Below are 20105 nucleotides of genomic sequence, written 5' to 3'. Positions count from 1 at the left end.
AATTAGCTTGTTGACAACAGTTGGAAACAACTCAGGCTCACATTGTTTTGCTGAGTTGTTGAAAAATGGCATGCAAAAGAGGAAAACTTAATAGGGTGTCTTTAATATTATACCAGCATTATTTTATTCTAAGACAATTTTTCCCTGACACCAAGTATAGGAAAAATTACTGATACATGATTAAAATTATTTCAGAATTGACCTTAAAAAAGTAAATATTTGTTTATTACAGGTTTTTCCCTTCCATGTCCACACATACACTCAAAACCTTCATTCTAGATGGTCTTTGCTTATTTTGAAGATCCTTTCAACTAAAAAGAAAAATCATTCAGAACCAAGGAATCTAATATTTTTAGAATAATTAAGGATGTTTTAGTCCAATCTATTCATTTAGAAAGCAAAACAAAATACTGAGACCCATAAAATTTATCACTTTGCTGAATTCATAATTTAGCAAACTTCGTGGCCAAGATACAATTCCACAATCTTAACTCAGAATTGCAGCTATTATGGCAAGTATTTTATCTCTGCTATGCTGCATCATATTCCTTCTGATGATATGAACATGTTGGTTTTCTTTACCACTCTATTCCCAATACTGAATCACACAGAATCTGCCATACAGAAATCATTTGATAATTTCTAAATGTATACTGAAAGTACAAGTATATATAATACCACAAAGAGTTGATTTTTCTCCCAAAAAATTTATAGGCAGTGAGTCATTATAAAATACAGGGAAACATACACAACAACTATTAATTCAGGTTCTCAGTGCCATATCTACAATCCCACAAGGCTTTCTACACAACTCCGAAATCCAAAAACCTCTGAAAAGGAAAGTTTTTCCATAATCCACTTGGAAGCAAAAGCAAAACCTGACATGAGCTAAGTTCTTTTGATGACAAGCCCTTCCCTTGAATGATTTGAGAATATGTTTATAAAGTTCATTTATTCCAATTCATGTTTGGCTTGGCTCACCGTTCAGACAGAACTATAGAATATTAATGTCTTTCATCATGGGGTAGTGCCCAAGGTCTCAATGATGATGGTAGGAAAAATACTATAACCATTCTAGAATATGAAAAATTTGAATCCTGAAATGGCTTCAAGGTTTCACAAAGTATATTGTGGATCTGAAACACAAAAAAGGCAGGTTGTACACTGAAGTTTTGAGTTATAATTTTTTTTAAGTAAAATTCTTTCTGGGAGAGTTGATGAAGAAAGGACGCATGAAGTCAGCAGGAAACATGGAATGGTCCTTTCAGTGTAGGACTGATTTAGAAACTGACATAGCCAGAGCACAGTGTGGAGGCAGAAGTAAGCCCAGGTTCTTCAGATAGCATGAGAGGGCCAGGTCAGCTATGGCGGTCAAGTGGGACAGTGGAATGGGAAGAGGGAGGACAAGAAGTAGGGGGATGTTTTAAGAGAACAAGAGACTAAATTTCAAAGAGAAACAAAGCCCAGGGACTTGGATTTTTGTAAGTGAAAAAATAAGGAACTAATGTAGAATTTTTAGTGAAAAGTGCTATGATGAACACTGAATTTAAGGGAGACTGATTTGCCAATGATATGCAAAATAAATACAAGGAGACAACCATTGCTGTCAGAGGGTCAGGTGGGAGGCTTTTTGCAGGAAATAGGTGTGAGGTGATGATGGACCGGAATAATGTAGTACAGGTGGGATAAAAAAATTGGGACATATTATCCTTTATCTTAGCTCATTCTGAAAATAAGAAAAGATTTTTAAAAGCATATCCCTTATATGTTCACCCACATTTAGGATATGACTCTTAGGAATGGACATCTGAAGATGTTTGGAATTAGACAAACCCTTCCATTTAATTCATTCACAAATAATACCTGGATATCTTGAATACATATTTGCCTCATGGTTACTTCATGATACATGGATTTTTATATTTGAATCCTGGTGACAAACTCAAGTAACCAACAATAAAAATACTGCCCTGGTCTCTCGCAGAGTGTAGATGGTTAAATTTGCTTTCAACTTAAGAGCCTGATACTTTCAGATACTCTAATATCTGATCTACAGTCACATCATATGACTGTTTTAGATTCTAAAAAAGTTGATTAAATTTCTCCAGCAATCAAGAGAACAAAGTCAAGTTTTTAAAAATAGGCAGTATCAAGGCAAGGTCAGATGTCTTGTCTGATATCCTTGGCCAGGCTGACATGACTTATTCCTCCAATTGTCAAAGGGAAAAAATGAAATAAAATAAACTCTTGCCTTAAAGTTAGAGCTAGAAATCAATTTAATTTTAAAGAGCTGCTTAATGTGTGTAAATATAATGACTGATTTATTCTCTATGAAAATTCTTCCACCTCATTACATAAGAGTCAAAAATTTTATTTCAAATTATTTGACCTGATTGTATATAGATAGAAAGGCAGAAAGCAAAAGTTACCAGATTTCCTTTGCACTGTTATAAATTAAATTGGATATTATAATTCATTATGAAGACATTCAGAGAAAGTGTAAATCATATTCTGGCTTCAAATGATAAACATTAGAGTAAGCAATGATTTTCTATTCAAATTTCTATTTTTTTTTTTTTAGAGCAACTCAGGATTTACCAGATTCGAAAAAAAAAAAAGAAATTAAGCTCATTGAATATCCTAATATTTAATTCACACCAATTTGTTAGCACACTTTATTTTTACAAATTATATTGCTTCTCCTAACTATTTTTAAAATGAAAATATATATGCACTACAGAGTTGACAGTAGCATACTTTGCCCTTGGGGAGAATGCTTGATTCTTGACTCAGAGGGTTCATGAACTGACTGAAAGTCAGAATATTCAGTGTCAAGCTCTATTTTCTTGTTGACTCAGCAGAAACAGGTCCTTGTCATTTAACCTTTGGCTAAGGATTCTCACACAGCTTCTGGTCTGCTGGTTTTATCTATTTATTTTATTTTTTAAGGATCTTTACTCAGTTTGATCAATGGATCTCTCTCTTTAAAATGACAGATAAAATTTATAAATGATTTTTAGATATTAGGAAGAACCTCTACTGAATTTGGATGCAAACATTTATCTTTTCATGTGCCAATAACAATAAGAGGACAAATTTCAGCACAGATGTACATTAGAATACTTTTCAACCTTTATGGAACATATTGCCACTTTTCATTAATAAGTTTGCCTGAGGAAGTGATAGTGTTTACCCAAGTAACAATTTAGAAATTAAATGTATACTGGTATATAATTATATCTATTTTCTTGACTTCTTTAATATACTTAGTGGAGGAACTTTATAATTAATGTCAACTCTTGTATTACTTTTCTCTTAGTATTTTACATCCATACTTACTAGTCTAGTTTTTACCAAGTTCTTTTTATCACTATTTTTCAAATCTTCAACTGATAATAAACCTCTTTTGTACAAGAGCTTTGTATTTTTGTTTTATGTTTCACCAAAGTCTCGGTAGAGCATTGACTAAAGAGAGGGTCCTCAGTTAACATTGCAAACTGACCACTTTGAAGTGGCCTTCCAGGACTTCCAGTCCAGAAGGTTCACAGAACACCTGGGATTTTCAGAATCAGGTTGAATGAGCACAACAACCTAAAGGCAGTAGGAACAGGTGCAGAACAAGTGAGGGAAAGTTTTTAAATGTCTGTGGGATGTAGAAGGATTCCAGTAGATGTTCTATGGATACATTTGAAGAGGATGTGTCTGACCAGTAGTTAGGGAATAATAATCAGCTTGATAAAGATGGTGCTAAACCAATTTAAAAGCAACCCTCCCTAAATAGGCAGTGTTTATGGGGAGCTCAGAAGCACTAAGTCTTCTCAGATCTAAAGACATGTTCCGTTTCCACTGAAAACCACTAGACTTTACCATCTATAAGTGAAAGTGGATATTACTGGTAGAAGAGAATTAGAAATGAACTAAAGATCCTTCTTTTCCAGAGAGCAACACCAGAAATTATATCTTGAAATTGATGTTGGAAAAAAATCTTGAATTTATTTATAAAAAAGATATTTTGTGATTATATAAAAATTGTATTGCAAATTAGATGTTAGAACATATGTTAATCTATATATTTTAATACTATGTGCCAAAAAAACCCCACAACCTCTTCTGATATAGTCTATTAACATACAAATTAGGCAGAAGTATTGCTTGCTCTTAAAGTTGAAATCTATCTATTAACATTCTAGTATACTGTCATATTAATTAAAGACACTTATCTTTATTGACATGTGTCTTTTTGAGTTGCCCCAGAAGCAAGCCCTGAGATAAACCTCAAGTCCAAATAATGCATTTGAAAAGTGGTCCCAGAAATACCAGTAGAACAGTGGGAAAGTGGGGGAGGAAAGAAAAAGGGAGCAATATGATGTTAGTGAACACTGTGGAGAATTCAAATTCAGTTTTCATGGGAAACTCTGGAAAACAGTGAAACAGTCCCTCTGAGTCACCCAACCCAACAGATAAGGGAGTTGGAATATTTATACATCAACTCCCACCCAGTTGTTGAAAGCTAGGTGGGTGCACGCTAACTTCCCAGAACTTTTGCCTGCTGAGAGGATGGGCAGAGTAAACTATGGCCACCAAAGAAAGTTGTCAGGAAAAAAAAGCCAGGTACATGCATTTGGAGTTATTCTAGTATATCCAGAGATAAAGAGTGTAAAGAAGATATTGAAAGGGCACCAACATCAGATGCAAAAATTATCAGGGAAATTCTATAGTGTGTATCTTGATTCAGTGAGCTCTTTGACAGCCTATATTTTATAGAGAAACTATGGATGGAATGTATTTATTCCATTATTTTATATGAAACAACTTTAAAATATTTTTATGATTGTTTAATTTTGAGGTTAGAAAGAAAACAAATCATATATCAATCTTTCTGTAGAAATTGTCCTTCAGAAATGAATATTCTTATTTGTTAAAAAAGTCTACACTATTATCTAGCTTTAGAAATTAAAACTTGTTTGCCTAAAATATATTGCAAAGTGAAATATAAAATTTAACCTATTCAATTTACTGAATTTCTTCAAGTAAGATAACAACCACTTCTTCATACTTAAGTTGTAGCAACTTTAGATGAATAAAAATTGGATTCTTCTCAGATGGATGGAATTTGACTGAGAAATTATAAAAACTGAGAATTCATAGCAGAGTGGAGTTAGTTCTATAGGTGTTTGTTATATCCTTTCATTGAAACACAATCTTATCCATCTTGTTCTACATAAGAATGGAAAAAATGAAAAACTAGAATATGTTTCAGTCTCAGAAGGCAAAAATATAGGGTTCCAGTGGGAAGAGTTTTCAGACAAGTGTCACCTACATTGGGAGTAGGGGTAGAAAACTGGAATGCGAAAAATGAGTAATTTTCTGCATTTTCCCATTTTGTGCATGTAAGCAATAAATGAGTTTCTATTTTTTCATAAATTTGAGAGTGTTAAAGTGTGCTTTACTTGAACCATTCAAAAGTGTCATAGAGAAAAAATCAGCCATATGTTATTGAAGACACTCCATTACTTCATGAATACATTGTATAAATGCAACTAGATGGACATAGTAACCAAGAGGACAGCAATTAGGATGTAACAAATATCCCCAAAACGTAGTAGCTTGGAAAAACTAAACTTCCCATGGAAATTCTAATCCAATTTTTCCTGATCTAAAGGGTTTCCTGGGTAGCTCTCCTCCAAGGGGTGACTCAGAAATTCAAACACCTTCCATCTTGTGGTTCCAACAACCCTTGGGTCATCAGATATTATTACTGAAGTCTCTGCACGCAGAAATGAATGCATCAAGACAATGTATGAAGAATTACTTAGAATGTTTTATTCATTCAACCTGTATGTGGCATATAGCTCTTCCACTGGTCAAACTAATTATATGATCTTACCCAACTGCTCAGAGACTGCTAAAAAGAGTTTAGCTATGTATCAAGGAAATAAACATTAGTTTGATAAACACATTGAAAGAATCTATCGCAGGTCATGATTAATAGCCTGAAATCTGGATATGCGTTTCTAATATAGCATACCACAGGAGTCTGATCTTGGACTTGCCCCAGGGAATACTTTTAGCAGAGAATTAGGTGAAACATGGAAAGCAATAGTATCTTGAAACAAGGTAGAAAAACACAAAAACTGTAATGATTAATAATGTTTTTAAAAACCTTAGCATATTTACTCACAGCCAAAAATAAAAGAAATTTAACAGGATAAATATAAGATTCTGCCTTTAGGTTACAATATAATCAGTTTTACAAAAAAAAAGCTAATAGGATATCAGTTTTCAACTGTCTGGAAAAAGTGTTATCAAAAGCTGAATATGGGTCAACAAAGTAAACTATTGTTGCCTTAAACTCTTTTTTAAGACTCAAAGGAAATACTTTTATTTGTATTCTTCATTACAAGAACTAATACTTTCAATATGCACTGTATGGATCAGTTCATATCTAGGTTTACTAAAGTTTTAAAGAAACATTGAAAACATTATGCGTGTGAAGAAAGTCCCCGCCCCCCCCCCCCCCGAAGGTAAAATGTTTGAAAACATATCATATAATGAACAATAAAGTGGAGAAAATGATTCTGGGCTTGAAAGACTTAAGATATCCAAATACCTGTTCAAATATTCAGAACGGTCCTGTAAAGAGGGGGTAGACATATATTGTACAATAGAGGTTATAGGAAAGTCAATGCCCTCACAATTTAAGAGGGATCTCTTAATAAATCTGCACAAAAGAATGGAACAAGCTTTTTCAAAAATGGTGAATGGCTTGACAATGAAAGTATATTAGCAAAGGCTAAGTACATTTATGCCAGACCTTTAACAGATAAATTAGATGGGTTTACAGGAAGGCAATAAATATCTTTATCTACCTGTTTATATATAAGATTACAGGAATGTGAGTATTTTCACCATCAAAATGGTGTGGGCTATAACTTTGCATATGTGTCTGTATATGCTGTTTGTACTTTTCATTGTAGGATTTTTTACTAAGTTCATTTATTAAAACTTCTGACACTATTTGGAAATTAATTTGGTTACATATCCCATGAGTAAATAATTCTGGTTAGTAAGCACTCTTTGTCTGGAGTTTACCCAAAATTTCAAAGTTTTCTCCTGAAATATATTAATTGTTTAATCCCCGTGACAGCAATACATTTTAATAAGCATTGTAATTATCACATCAGGCTTTATTAAGACCTTTGAAACCAAAATCTGCAGTTTTGAGAGAGAGGGTGATAGGAGAGAAAATTATCCCTAATGGGATTAAAGGCATTAGTTATTTTGTTTTTGTTTTTGTTTTTCCATAAGGTTGGCCATAGTATTACAATTCCTATTAATTATTCTAGCTTTTTAACTAAAATTTTCTATCCAGAAGCCATGTTGACAGATTGAATAAAAATAAACACAACTCATTGTCAATCATTTTTAACCATATGGTTTACAATTCTTTCTAACATAGATTATATTTGTGAAATAAATTGATAACATGTCATCCTACTCTTCCACTCATTTCTCAGGTGAAAATGCAATAACATAAAAAAAATCTAACAGACAAAGACAAAAAAAATCATGGGTCCTTCTAATATAATTAAATGCAGCAAGCTACCTAAGTGAAATAAAAGTGGGATACATGTTTCAGAATAAGTGACTTTCAAAATATTTAATTGATATTGGAAAAGATTTGTCTCATGTGTGACTAGTGTCAGCACACATGAAAAGTTATTAAGCTAATGCCTCAATCTAATTTCTTTTGAAATTAAAAATAATTTTTTAATCAAACCTTAACCTTTGAAGTTGTATGACCTCTATTACCCTGTGAGCAACACAGTATTGGCTGAGAATAAGTGAACGAACTAGAGAAAAACATTTTCAGAAAAGGTTTAAAATGTCCTCAAGATTCAAGTAACAAATAGATTTTGGGATGAGAATTTAAATATTCTGTGATCCTATATAGAATAAATACTCCCTTCCTTAAAAGTGACAGCTATTGGAGGCTATCAGTGAGCAATCATTTCTTCTTACAGAGGCCAAAGAAGAAATGTCAGTACTTGGAGAATGCTCACTATCACCAGTAATTCTGTAGTCTTACAAAAATGACAAATCATCAGTCATATGGCCTAAAAAACCTGGAAGTAAAAGTTCAACACAACCTGACCGTCTATTTTTCAAATTACCTCTCAGTGCTCCTCCAAACGCACCATAGTCACTATTGCCCCAAACATTGTTTATTCTCTATTCTGCAACTTTAATCAAACTACTCACCCAGTTTAGAATACTTTTGACCTTCTCCTCTACTTACTTAAACCCTATTCTGTCAGGAACTCTGAAGGGCCTGATATTTTACCCTTTTTTATTGGCCAACATGTTTGCCTGCCACAGTTTCATAGATGGTGGTAGCATACCTGAAACTCCTAAGTCAAAAACAAAAACATTGTTACTCATGTCACAGCTGGAAGCATAAGCTTCATGTTTATTTAGGTTTTCCTTGCTCCTTAAGTTCCATGGGGCGACGTGGAGCAGAGCAGCCCAGGTGAATGTTGTGCACATAGTAGGTTTGTGTCCACAGCTAAGCAACATGGAGTTCAGGAGACTCTCAACCTTATTTATAAAGGCACTACCAGCAAATCTGCCCAATCTTTCTCCCAAAGGAAGACTTTATTAGCTTATTTGGAAAACACATTTACCTTCTGCCCTGGAAGCAGACACTGTTTCTATTATCCAAGGCCGTTTGCTCCACAAGCATCCTCGAAAGGAGAGTTCAGTACAAAAGCTGATGCAAGATGTAGAAAAACCATAGAAAATTCTCCCTCAGAACTCATCCTTCAAACTACAATGTATTTTCTACTTTATTCATGATAAGAGGTCACAGTAACCTCTTGCTTTCAGCACTACATTTTTTCTGTACAATTTGGCACAGGATTTGCTGTTTTGTGACATCATTTGTATTATTTACATAATTAATGCTTGTATTTCCAATTAAAAAGTTCTATACTGTGCCTTGTTTCTTTAAGTAGTTTAAACTCATTGAAGGTACAAATTATGTAATAAATGCTTTCATAGCCTCACAAAATATAATGGAGCTATATTTTCAGTAGCTACTCAAATATTTGCTGAATGAATGAGGAGGATAAGAGTCAAAAACTTATTTTTGAAAGGTTTTTATTATAGCTAAATAATGTGTAATAATTGGTAGTGGATATCAACCTGATAGGATTTTATTCTGTGAAGTTTGGGATAAAACATAGTTATCAGAAGGTGGATGCAACTTTCCCTATGTTACTCCTTACCTTTTACTTCTGAGAAATGATCTTATTAGCCAATTTTATTTAATATCAAATATTGAGCAATATTAATTCTTATTAAGATTTAAAGAAAATTATGAAAATAAATCTAGTATTAAGTTCTAAAATTGATAACCTCCTGATAAAATTTTGAACAAATTAGTTTGACTTTTAGGAGCTTAATAATGAGGACTTTTAAAGTAAGATATTCAAATCTACATTTTTTAAATTTAAAAATATATCAAATTATTCATGTTCATACTTTAAAAAGCAAATAATTATTAAAAAACACAACCCAGAGGCAAATATTTTTAATGCCTCTCTTAACTATTCATTCTTGGTTTTACCTTCTTATTTCTAAATACTTAACCTACTATCTATACATTTTTTTTTAAATTTTCAGACTCTTTAATGGTTTCTTCCTGTAGAAGAAGAGCCTTTAGCTTTCTTGTAATAACCCTTTACCATCTTCTATATATTATAGTATACTTTTTGCTAGAACAAGGGCTTTATTATTTTGTTTATGCAAGCATTTTTCACAGTTAAATCTTGTTATATTTTGATCACATTTCATTTCACAGAACTTTTTCTTTGCCTTCAGTTAATAACTCCCATATTTTGTTTCCTTGATGTTGCATGTACCCATCATTGCCATATTATTAAGTTTTCCATGAGAAGTGTGAAATTTCTCTCTAAAACATCAGGTAGCCCACCAGCCACATATCTTTCTTTAAGATATCCTACCTACATCCACTTTTCTCTAGCATCAATCTGTCCTGGTTGCTCATGAGACCCAATGTAAAGTTATCATCATGGTACCTTGCTTCATTACCATTCTAGGATTCCCTCAATATTCTTCCATACATGATCTCTTATTTTTTAGATTCAATGTCTCTCTCTTTCTTGGTTTACCTTATTTAGGTAGAACATATCCAAAAGTAGTGCCCTGAGAAAGGGTATATGGAAAATAATTGAAATCTTGTAGCTCTAAATGTGTGCTCTTCCTTGTTTGATACTTGAAAAACTATCTGCCTGTGTATAAAATTCTAGTTTCTGTATAAGTTTTCTTCAGAATCTCAAAAGCTTTACTTACTTATCATCTAGTCTTTATATTTGTATTAAGATCTGTGCAATGTTGACTACTAATTAGTTATATGTGTCTATTTTGTAATTTTTTTAAAAATCTGAACATTTTTAAGATCTTTGAGTTTTTAAATTGCTTGTTGTTGTTCTTTGGTTTTTATCTAATTTAGTCCATTGTGCTAGATAACCAGTGGGCAATCTCTAATTAAAAATATATGTCTAATTTTATGTGAAATTTTCTTGATTACATTTTAAAAGTAATTTATTCTCCTCTATTTTATCTTTTTGGAATTCTCAATATTCAAATGTTAGATTAGGAGGAGCAATCTCTAATTTTCTTCTCTTTCTCATGTTGTATCTTTTTAATTTTTATTTTCCTAATTAAGATTTCTCAAAATTTACCTTCAAGTCCTTCTATTGATTTTTTTTTTTTTAATATTCTAAGAGCTCTTTGATGTTATCCGGAATTTCCTTTTTTATATTTTCCTGTTCTTGAATGGACGCAATTATTTCCTATTTTATTCTGAAAATAATAATTATAAATTTCAATAATTGTGCTTTGCTTTGTTTTGTTTTATAGTTGCCCTTCATTATCCTTGCTTCCTAAGTTCTTTTTCCCATTTCTTTGTCTTAGTTTCTCTCTTCCCTGTTGAAAAAATGGTCTCACATTCATGGTTAAGTTTACTCTCTTCAAAGAGATAATTAGAAGCTCTGTTTATCAAATAGCAGGTTGTATTGTAAGAATATTCTCTAGGCTGTTTTACCCACAGTCCTCAGTTGTTCAAATCTGTAGCTTTTTTTCTTGGACTTGTCAGTTTTACCAGAGAATAATCTTTCAATCTGTGGATGACAAGCATTTTCAGAATCAAGTATGAGAAGGGACTGTAATTAATATGTAAAATATTACTTAACACCTCTGATCTAACTATAGTAACTATGGTGCCATTCTCTTCATTGAGAAGATTCATTTTCTTAGTTCAAAGTTTCTCCAGTTTAACATCTCACAAAAATAACTTTCTAGTCTTCCGTTGGAATTGTCTCGGGAGTCCGTGGCAAGGGGCTGAGGTCAATTTGGCATTGTGTTCTGTGAACTGAGGAGGGAGATCTGGATATTTTAACTGCTTTTTACATAGACTTTCAAACAAATCTTCTGTTTCAACCAACACTCAAAATTTAAGAGGTAACTTGTACACTTAATTCTGAGCTTTTGGGGGTTCTATAGCCTAAATTTGCCAGGTTCTGGCTTCTATATTGACAGCTTTGATTTAAATTTTTTTTTGCTAGGCTAAGCAGTTGCCGTTCTCTGATTTGATTTTTTTTTTTCTTCAGAATTACTTTTTGTCATCTTGTCACCCATTCACTTTATAGTTGTGGATCTGTATGTCTTTGCTGTTGCTATTATCATTGTTAATGTTGTTTTATTTTTCATTTTTGTTTTAACCTGGTTACAGTGGGGGAGACATGATAAATGTACATGTTTAAAACAACAGGTTTAAGGAAAATTAAAGTTTACATGTTTCTTTGAAATATATAGCTATTAGTTTTCAGACCCTCAGCAACTTTTTCCCACTAAAAGAAGAAATGTAGTTGACTAGCTTTTCTTTTAAATTTAAAGATATTGAAATATTTATTCATATGCAAAAATGTTTTACTTAAACCACGTATCTTAATAATTTATAAATGTATATTCCATTAAATGTCATCTCTATTAAGATCTAAATATATGGTGAAAGTTCTGAAAGAGATTTGACTTAAAAACAAACCCAATTATCTGTTTTCACATCCCTTTTTAAATTTTTTTTTTATTTTTTAAAAGATATTTAGATTACATAAACGTTACACCAAAAATATAGGGATTCCCATACCTCCCCACACCTCCCATACCCTCCCCACATAAACAACATCTTTCATTAGTGTGGCACATTCATTGCAATTGATAAATGCATCCTGGGACATTGCCATTGAGCATGGATCATAGTTCACGTTGTAGTTTACACTATCTCTCACACAATTCTGCATGTTATGGGAAGATATAAAATGGTCTATATCTATTATTGCAATGTCATTCAGGATGATTTTCAAGTACTTGACCAACTTTTGATCAGAAACATTTTTATAAAAGATTATATCAGATTTTGAAAGAAAAATATTAAATCACTATATGCTTGTGAAGTCTACACAAGCATAGTTATGATAATCATTTCTCAAAATAGTGACACAGAACAAATCATGTTTTGATTAAAATAGACAAAACTAAACAAAACACATGGTAATTCTTTTATAAAATCTGTGTAGTCTAATTTTTTTATGGCAAGAAACTTTAAAAAGTTATGCAGGAAAAAGTTGACAATGCAGATTACTCAATCTTCCCAAAGTGATCAAAAGGCTAATATAGTTTTACAAATATTTCAAAACATCTATTTAACAAAAATCATATAATTATATAATAGTGTCAGCATTATAGCAAGTTCCTTTTCTGAAACTAAATTTTCTCGCCAAAATAATGAGAAGTTAGCAGTACATTTTATTTTAGGTAAGATTTGGTTATAATATGATCAGAACATTGGATTTAATGAGACAGAGCCATTTTCACTATTATGAAAAGTCTCCCAGGCTTCCATGAAAGTAATATATTAAAGGTCACTTTCTATAGATAAGTTATCACAAAGGGTTCAGGGCCAAATTCTAATATTATTCTTTGGAATTTTTGCTAAATCCAAATCACAGTCTTCTTCAGTTTGGAATTGCAAATATAAGCCTTGCTGCAAAATATTTTTGTATTTTGTATTCTATTTCCGTCCTATATTCCAAGGTCTACCAATTGATGCCAGTTCTACATGTGGAATACATATAGAATAAGAAGTAGAATATGCAGAGCAAATGCTTCTAAAATCATGTCTCAAAACAGAAAAATTGGTCCAATTGTTTTAGCATTTCATAAAATAATTAAAGCAAAAGTACCTGAAATGAAGTTTGTACTTTTTTATGGCTTACAGAAAATGAATAGTCAGTCAGTCAAGCAGTCAAACCTCAAACTGAAGTCTAAACACAAATGAATCTTAAGTAGTGTATTCCAATTTCAGAAATCAAAGTTGATAAATATGAAAACAGCATTAATATGCTACTCTTTTTCTTATTAACAATGATAGAACAGGTTTAAAATGATAAAGATTCATGTACGGGAAACATAACCTAAGAACTCTGGTCTTTAATCAGGGTTATATTTGAAACACATGAATTCTTCATATAGTCCTAGTTGTCTCTAGTGTTAAGGGTTTTGAACAGTTAAAACATGTTTGAAAATTTACTATCTGAAGGATTATATTTATTCAAAACCTTCAAGGATTGGTGTATTAGTCTGCCACAAGGGGTGCTCAAGAAAAGTACCAAAAATACGTTGGCTTTTCTAAAAGAGTTTTTTTTTTTTTTTTGTTAAAAGCTTACAGTTCCAGCCATAAAGCAGTACATAAGACATGCTTTTACATCAAGTTCAGTTACTACATCTTGAAACAAGATGGCTGCCAATCTCTGCCTGGTCTTTGTCTTCCCCTCCAGGCTCACCTTTTCCTCTTGAGCTCCTTAGGCCCAACCTCTTGAGGTTTCATGCTTAAGTGGTCCTTTAGTCCTTTCTTTCCTGGCATAGAGCTTGTTTCTTTCTGGCCCTCCTATATCAGTCTAGGCTGTTATGCTCTCATTGGGATCTCAGCTTATCAGGCAAATAGCTCATGTCTCTCCAAGGGCTCAACTATTTTATCTTTCTCGTTTCTGCCACATATCAGGATTGAAAATGACAGAGTTCTCTCTTCTGTGTTTGTCTGTGCGAGTGTCCCTTCATATCAGACCCAGGAAAGGGTTGGGAACTCAACCTGAGTTATGCCCACTGAAGTAGTGGAATCAAAAGCCCAAAGCAATTGCATCAAATAATCTAATCAAAGTTCTCTCAGCTGAATTTAATGAAATCAAAGGGTATCATATCCAGAGGAATAAATTAGTTCACAGACATAATTGTTCTATTTTGGGGATTCATAAAATAATCTCAAACTGCCACAATCAGCATAACTACTTAAAAACCATATCTAAATACTCATAAGAAAAATTTATTCTGGAATTGAAGGTAAGACATTTTCTGGGAATATTATATTAGAGAGAAGCAACATTTATTCCTAGAATCTAGAATTTAACTTATGTTATTATTTTACTGCTGTGTATAATTTTAGAAAACTTTGTAATAAATCCTAGCCACCAAAAAAATTACTGAAAATAGTACTTAATCTAGTATGTATCATAGAGGCATTTTACTTAAACAACATAAGACAAGCTATTTGTTAACCAGATTCTGCAGGGAAAACCTCAACAAAAAGTTAAAGGAAAGGAAGGTAACTGAACTAGAGTCTTCAAGAAGGGTTGCATGTTATATAAGCCAAGCCTTCAAAGATTAACAGGGTTTAGGAAAACTAGAGGAAGCAGAGATATAATTTCAAGCAAGGTGTATAACATGAACAAAGATACCAAAGCGCAACTGATCTTTGATATTAGGAAATATTATGCAGACAAAAAAGTGTGGGTATGATGCAAAAGAATACTAAAATGACTTTGTAGTAAAAGGAGAGAAGACTATTTTAAAAGTCTCTAAAAATTTGATTTGCTCCCTTTATGTTTAACATAGTAATGTTGTGTTATGTTTTAATTAACAAACCACTTGTGGTAATCCCTTATTACAAATTTTGGGGAACATGTTTCAGATTTTTTCAGATTTTAGAAAGATAATATAGTGTCATGTATTATGTAAAACACTCAGCAGAATATGTAGTTACACTCTGTATTCAAAGACATTATTTCCTGAGCAAAACATATAATTATTCATACCAAACAAGGTAAAAGAAGACCACAGATAGCTGTAAATCATTTCAGTTCAAATTTCACACTTGTTATGGATTGAATCATGTCCCTCCTGAAGACATGCGCAAGGCCTAAACTCCAGTTCTGTGTATGTGAACCCATTAAAAAGATGATCATTGAAGATTTTATTAGTTAAGGTGAAGTCAAACCGAATCAAGATGGACCTTAATCTAATATGACTACACATAGGATGAGGAGACAGAAAGGGTGAGCCAACCTTGTGACAGAGGCAGTGACTGAGTTATGGATTGCTGGCAAGCCACCACCAGAATGGTAGACTCCAGAGAAAGCACGATCCTGCCAACACCTTCAGTTTGGAATTCTAGCTTCCAAAACCGTAAGGCATAAGGTTTTGTTGAAAAAAGTTGCCAAAAACTAACAACAGCAACAATAAAGCAGCCCTTCAATTTGTAGAACTTTTTGGATATTAGAACTGTATATGAGGTATTGAAGATGTATATTTTAAAACATCAATATAAAAATTAGAATAACAGAAAAGCATAGGTAAGTACTGTACAATGTTAGATAATGAAAGCTATCATGTTTAAAATTAAATATGAATAAAATACTAAAAATATAGAAAATACTATGGGTATCTGGAAATATTGGGTCAGGAGAAAGGAGGATAGGGGCTATGCCATAGTTGGGAAATGTATGCGATAAGGCCAACCTAAGTTCCAATTAAAATAGGACGAGAGTGGCACATGAGATGAAGATGCCTGATTTATTTGGCAGGGGTTGTTTCATGGGCTAAAAGATGCCTAAGAGAAAAGGATATTACATACTCTTTTCCATTCTTTCTAGGTAAGAAGCAAGCCTCTGAATATGGAAAGAGATTAAAATTTAGCCCTATTGCCTACTTCCCAGTCGTCTGGATAAGGAGATTCAACATTAGGATATGATAAATGGACCATGTATAATTTTGAGCACTTGACTCACTACACAACATGTTTCCTAAGTTGAAAGAAATTGGAGGAAACAAAGGAAGGTAGGTAGGAAGACAGGAGCTCCTTACTTGCTTACTTTTATCTGAACTACTTCAAGGAGAAAAAAAAATACCTCTTATTCTAATATTAGAAAGTTAAAAAATAAAATGCAGTTATCGCAAAAAGGTAATACAGTGATGGGTAAGCCTGTGCAAAATACCACACTGATTTGGTTCTTGCTTTGTTTTTAGTGGAAAAAGGAGTGAGGAGAGCATGATGATTTTATTTATACAAAATACAATGAAGGGTTTCTGCCAAAAGCAAAAAGTAGAAAAATGGGACCAAGAATAAAAATGAATCAAAAAACACTTTATAGGTAAACACAGCATTGCCCAAGATTGGTCCTGATTACTATCAACTCAATTGGGTTAAGAACAAATTGAAATAGACAATGTTGTTATTCACAAGCCAATTGAGATAGCTCCATAAATATGATGTGCATATTTTAAAATAAGGATAGCTATATTATCACATAGGCAAAGTTAAATACAATTAACAGTATACACAGCATGATACCATCTTCATAAAATATAAAATGCATTTATGTACTTAAAGGCATTGTTAAAAGACTGGATACATATTAACATGCTAATTGTTATTGGAAATTATGGGTAATATTTATTGTCCTCTTGATAATCTGGCCCCTAACTGTTCTACAATGGTTGTGTATTGTTTTATCATAAAATTATGGAAATTTCTAATGAAGATTCTTTCTTCAGGAAATGTATTAAGTAAACTATTAGTCTCTGGAATAGTTAAGTTCATGTATCAACTTGGCAAGGTTATGCTGTCTAGTTGTTTGGTCAAGCAGGCACTAACCTGACTGCTACTGCGAGAGTATTTTGTGGATTTAAATCATCTGTAAGTTAATTACATCCATGACTGATTATATCCTTGCTCAACTAAGGAGACTGCCTTCAACAATGAGAGAAGTCTCATCCAAACATTGAAGGCCTTTAAAGGAGAACTGATGATTTCATTTTCTTCAGAAGGAAAAATTTCCATCTCTACCTCAGCCAGCTAACTTCTCCTAGGGAATTCATTGAAAATTTTCATTGGAATTTCCAGCTTGTGGCTTCCTCTGTGGAATCAGACTTGCTTATCCCCACAATGGGGTTAGCCCATTCCTATAATAAATCCTAAAATATATATGTAATGTAAATTATATGTAAATATATATTAATATAATCTCATATTGGTTCTATTTCCCTGGAGAACCCTATATATCTTATATATTTTTCATCCTCAACTAAACAGAACTTCAGAACTCTATTTTGGGGAAATACACTTTTTTCAATAGTTGCAACAATAAAAAAGTAGATCTCAAGTTGTAGAACATATGAAATTAATAATATGTTTGGTAATAGTTTTCTGGAGAAATTTACTTACAGTACACATCCACTCTAATTGACTTTATTGCTGGGGACCCCAAGCCGTTCTCTGCTTTACAGTAATAGCGGCCTCCTTGATGTCGCTGAATGTTTGTAATCCTCAAAGTCTCATTGAAGACGCTTGAGTCTTGGAATCTGTCAGAGGCACTTCCTGCTGTTTTGGTCCACCTGATCTGAGCAAGCATCAACAAAGATTGTTACTTTAGGTTGGTTTTCCCACAGGAAAACTGAATCAACAATGAATTTTATATTTGAAGAGTTTGCTTTCAGAGCTTCTGCATCACCAGTTTTGGAAACTGTTGAAAATCAAATAAAATACATACAAGAGTAATAAAATGCTAAATGCAATATTCTCATTGTAGAATGTATGTAACTCTAATTCAATTGTGTAGAATTTATCAATAATCAGTGTGGAGGGCAATATAAATTATAACATGAGTTAAATTTAAGTAGTACACCGGAAATATGGGTTAGTTTCTCTTTTTGCTTAGTATTTTAAACTTTCATATTTTTAAACCCTGCAAAGTAATTTTTACTTATTTAGTGTAAGTAGGTTCTCAATATCTTTTTGGACATGTTTTATTGTGTCATGTCAAATTTTGCATTTGATTTGGATAGTTTAACTATATTACCATAATGGTTTATTGAAATTGCATATAATTTTATACACCTGGCTGAAAAAAGAGTTTTTCAAATGCCTTTGCTTTCAAAAGCACACAAATGGCTTGTCTGTTTTGATAATTAGAATTACTTTACATCAATAATTATTTTCAAAAAATGTGCAAACTTTCTCAAAGAGAACATTTCTATTAAAATGCCAAAATACTTAGGATATCTAAAATATTCCACTATAAACAATACCATCTTTGAAACACAGCTGCGTACAACAGACTTCGTTTTTGCTAGCAATAAAGACTGGCATTCAACTCAAATTTTCTGTATTTTAGTTTATAAAACCTGAATTAACAACACATAATAATTTTGCAAAGTGATACAAAATAGGAAGAAAATGGGATTTGTTTTTCTTGTCCATGTTTTAAAATATATTTTTACTTGTTTGTGTTTATTTTTGTGATGAGGAATGAATGATAGAAATCTCAACAAACACATATGGAGAAAAAGGGAAAACTGATACCAAGGACTGTGCCTCAAAACTGAAATCTTATGATACTGGCATATAATGTAAATTAATATTTATGGCCTAATGTCATTAAAAGTATCTTTAAAATTTTTCCACATTATTAAAACATCAGGATGAATACAATCATGTTATTCCCTTAATTGTGAATGAAATGAAAATGTTATTTATGCATTAATGAAATTCAGTAATTCACAAAAATAAATGTCAAATATTTAATCAACAATGTTTATGAGCATAGAAAATATGAAGTAAATGGCATGATTTTTACTTTAACCAGTATATAAACTAATTACTAATATAACCATAGAAAGAAAAGCTGGAACAAGGATGCTAGGTTTTTTAAAAATATATTTTTAATTTATTTTTAAAAGATACTTAGATTACATAAAATGTTACATAAAAGAATATTTTGGATTCCCATATGCCCCACTCACCACACCTCCCATCCTTTTCCACATCAACAACTTTTTTCATTAGCGTGGTATGTTCATTGCAATTGATGAACACACTTTGGAACATTGCCACCAATCATGGATTATAGTTTACATTGCAGTTTACACTCTCTCCTACTCAATTCTGTAGGTTAGACTGTACATATATATATATATAATGACCCATATCTGCCATTGCAGTATCACTCAGGACAATTCCAAGTCCTGAAATTGCCCCCGTATTACACCTCTTTGTCCCTCTCCCTTACTTTAGCTCCTCCAGTGGCCACTTTCTCCACATCAATGATATAATTTCCTCCATTGCTAGAATCATAACATGTATACAGTAGAATATCAGTAAGTCCACATTAGTCCATATTTTTTTCCCCAATCCTAAGGCTTTCTATTTCTGGGATGGTGATGCACACTTCACCACCAATTGAGGGGGGGATTCAGTCTCATATTGCTGATTGATGGTAGTCTCCTGCTTGTAGTTGTAGACGCTTTCGGTTCTTGGTGTGGTGGTTGTCCATTCTCACCTCCTTGTTAGTTGTCCTGGGTGAGTCCAATGAGCTGGAGAGTAGGTGTGGCAACTCTGCTGAGGCTCAGCGCCTGGCTTGCACTTGGACCGTCCAGAGATTCAAGTCTCTTGGACATACACCTACAAACACCTGACCCAACTATAGGTTAAAATAAAGGGGAAAGAAGTGGCATGTGTGGAAAAGTCATATCTCAGTCCAACTCTGCAACACCAGAGGGGGCATAAAGGCCAAAGTAGTGCCCTCTGGCAAGGCACCAACCACCAGAGCTATGTGCCATGACCATAGGACCTGGGTGTTTCCAGAGCCCTCAGAAGCCTCACTATTTGGAGTAGTTTCTACTTTGGCTATCTA

The 20105-nt window shown here is 32.8% G+C and overlaps 1 protein-coding gene across 1 annotated transcript in view; it reads right to left on the bottom strand.

Moving 5' to 3' along the window:
• The window catches only part of MDGA2 (MAM domain containing glycosylphosphatidylinositol anchor 2), a 1021793-nt gene that overhangs the window by 468898 nt on the left and 532790 nt on the right, over positions 1-20105 (bottom strand). The window contains exon 3 of the mRNA XM_004454777.4: positions 17639-17813. Coding sequence (XP_004454834.2) covers positions 17639-17813 — 175 coding nt within the window. The remainder of the gene's footprint in view (positions 1-17638; positions 17814-20105) is intronic.

The sequence above is a fragment of the Dasypus novemcinctus genome, chromosome 3, assembly GCF_030445035.2.
Source record: "Dasypus novemcinctus isolate mDasNov1 chromosome 3, mDasNov1.1.hap2, whole genome shotgun sequence".
Classification (NCBI taxonomy): Eukaryota; Metazoa; Chordata; class Mammalia; order Cingulata; family Dasypodidae; genus Dasypus; species Dasypus novemcinctus.
The sequence above is the reverse complement of the archived record's forward strand: the minus strand, read 5'-3'. Positions and strand labels throughout refer to the sequence as shown.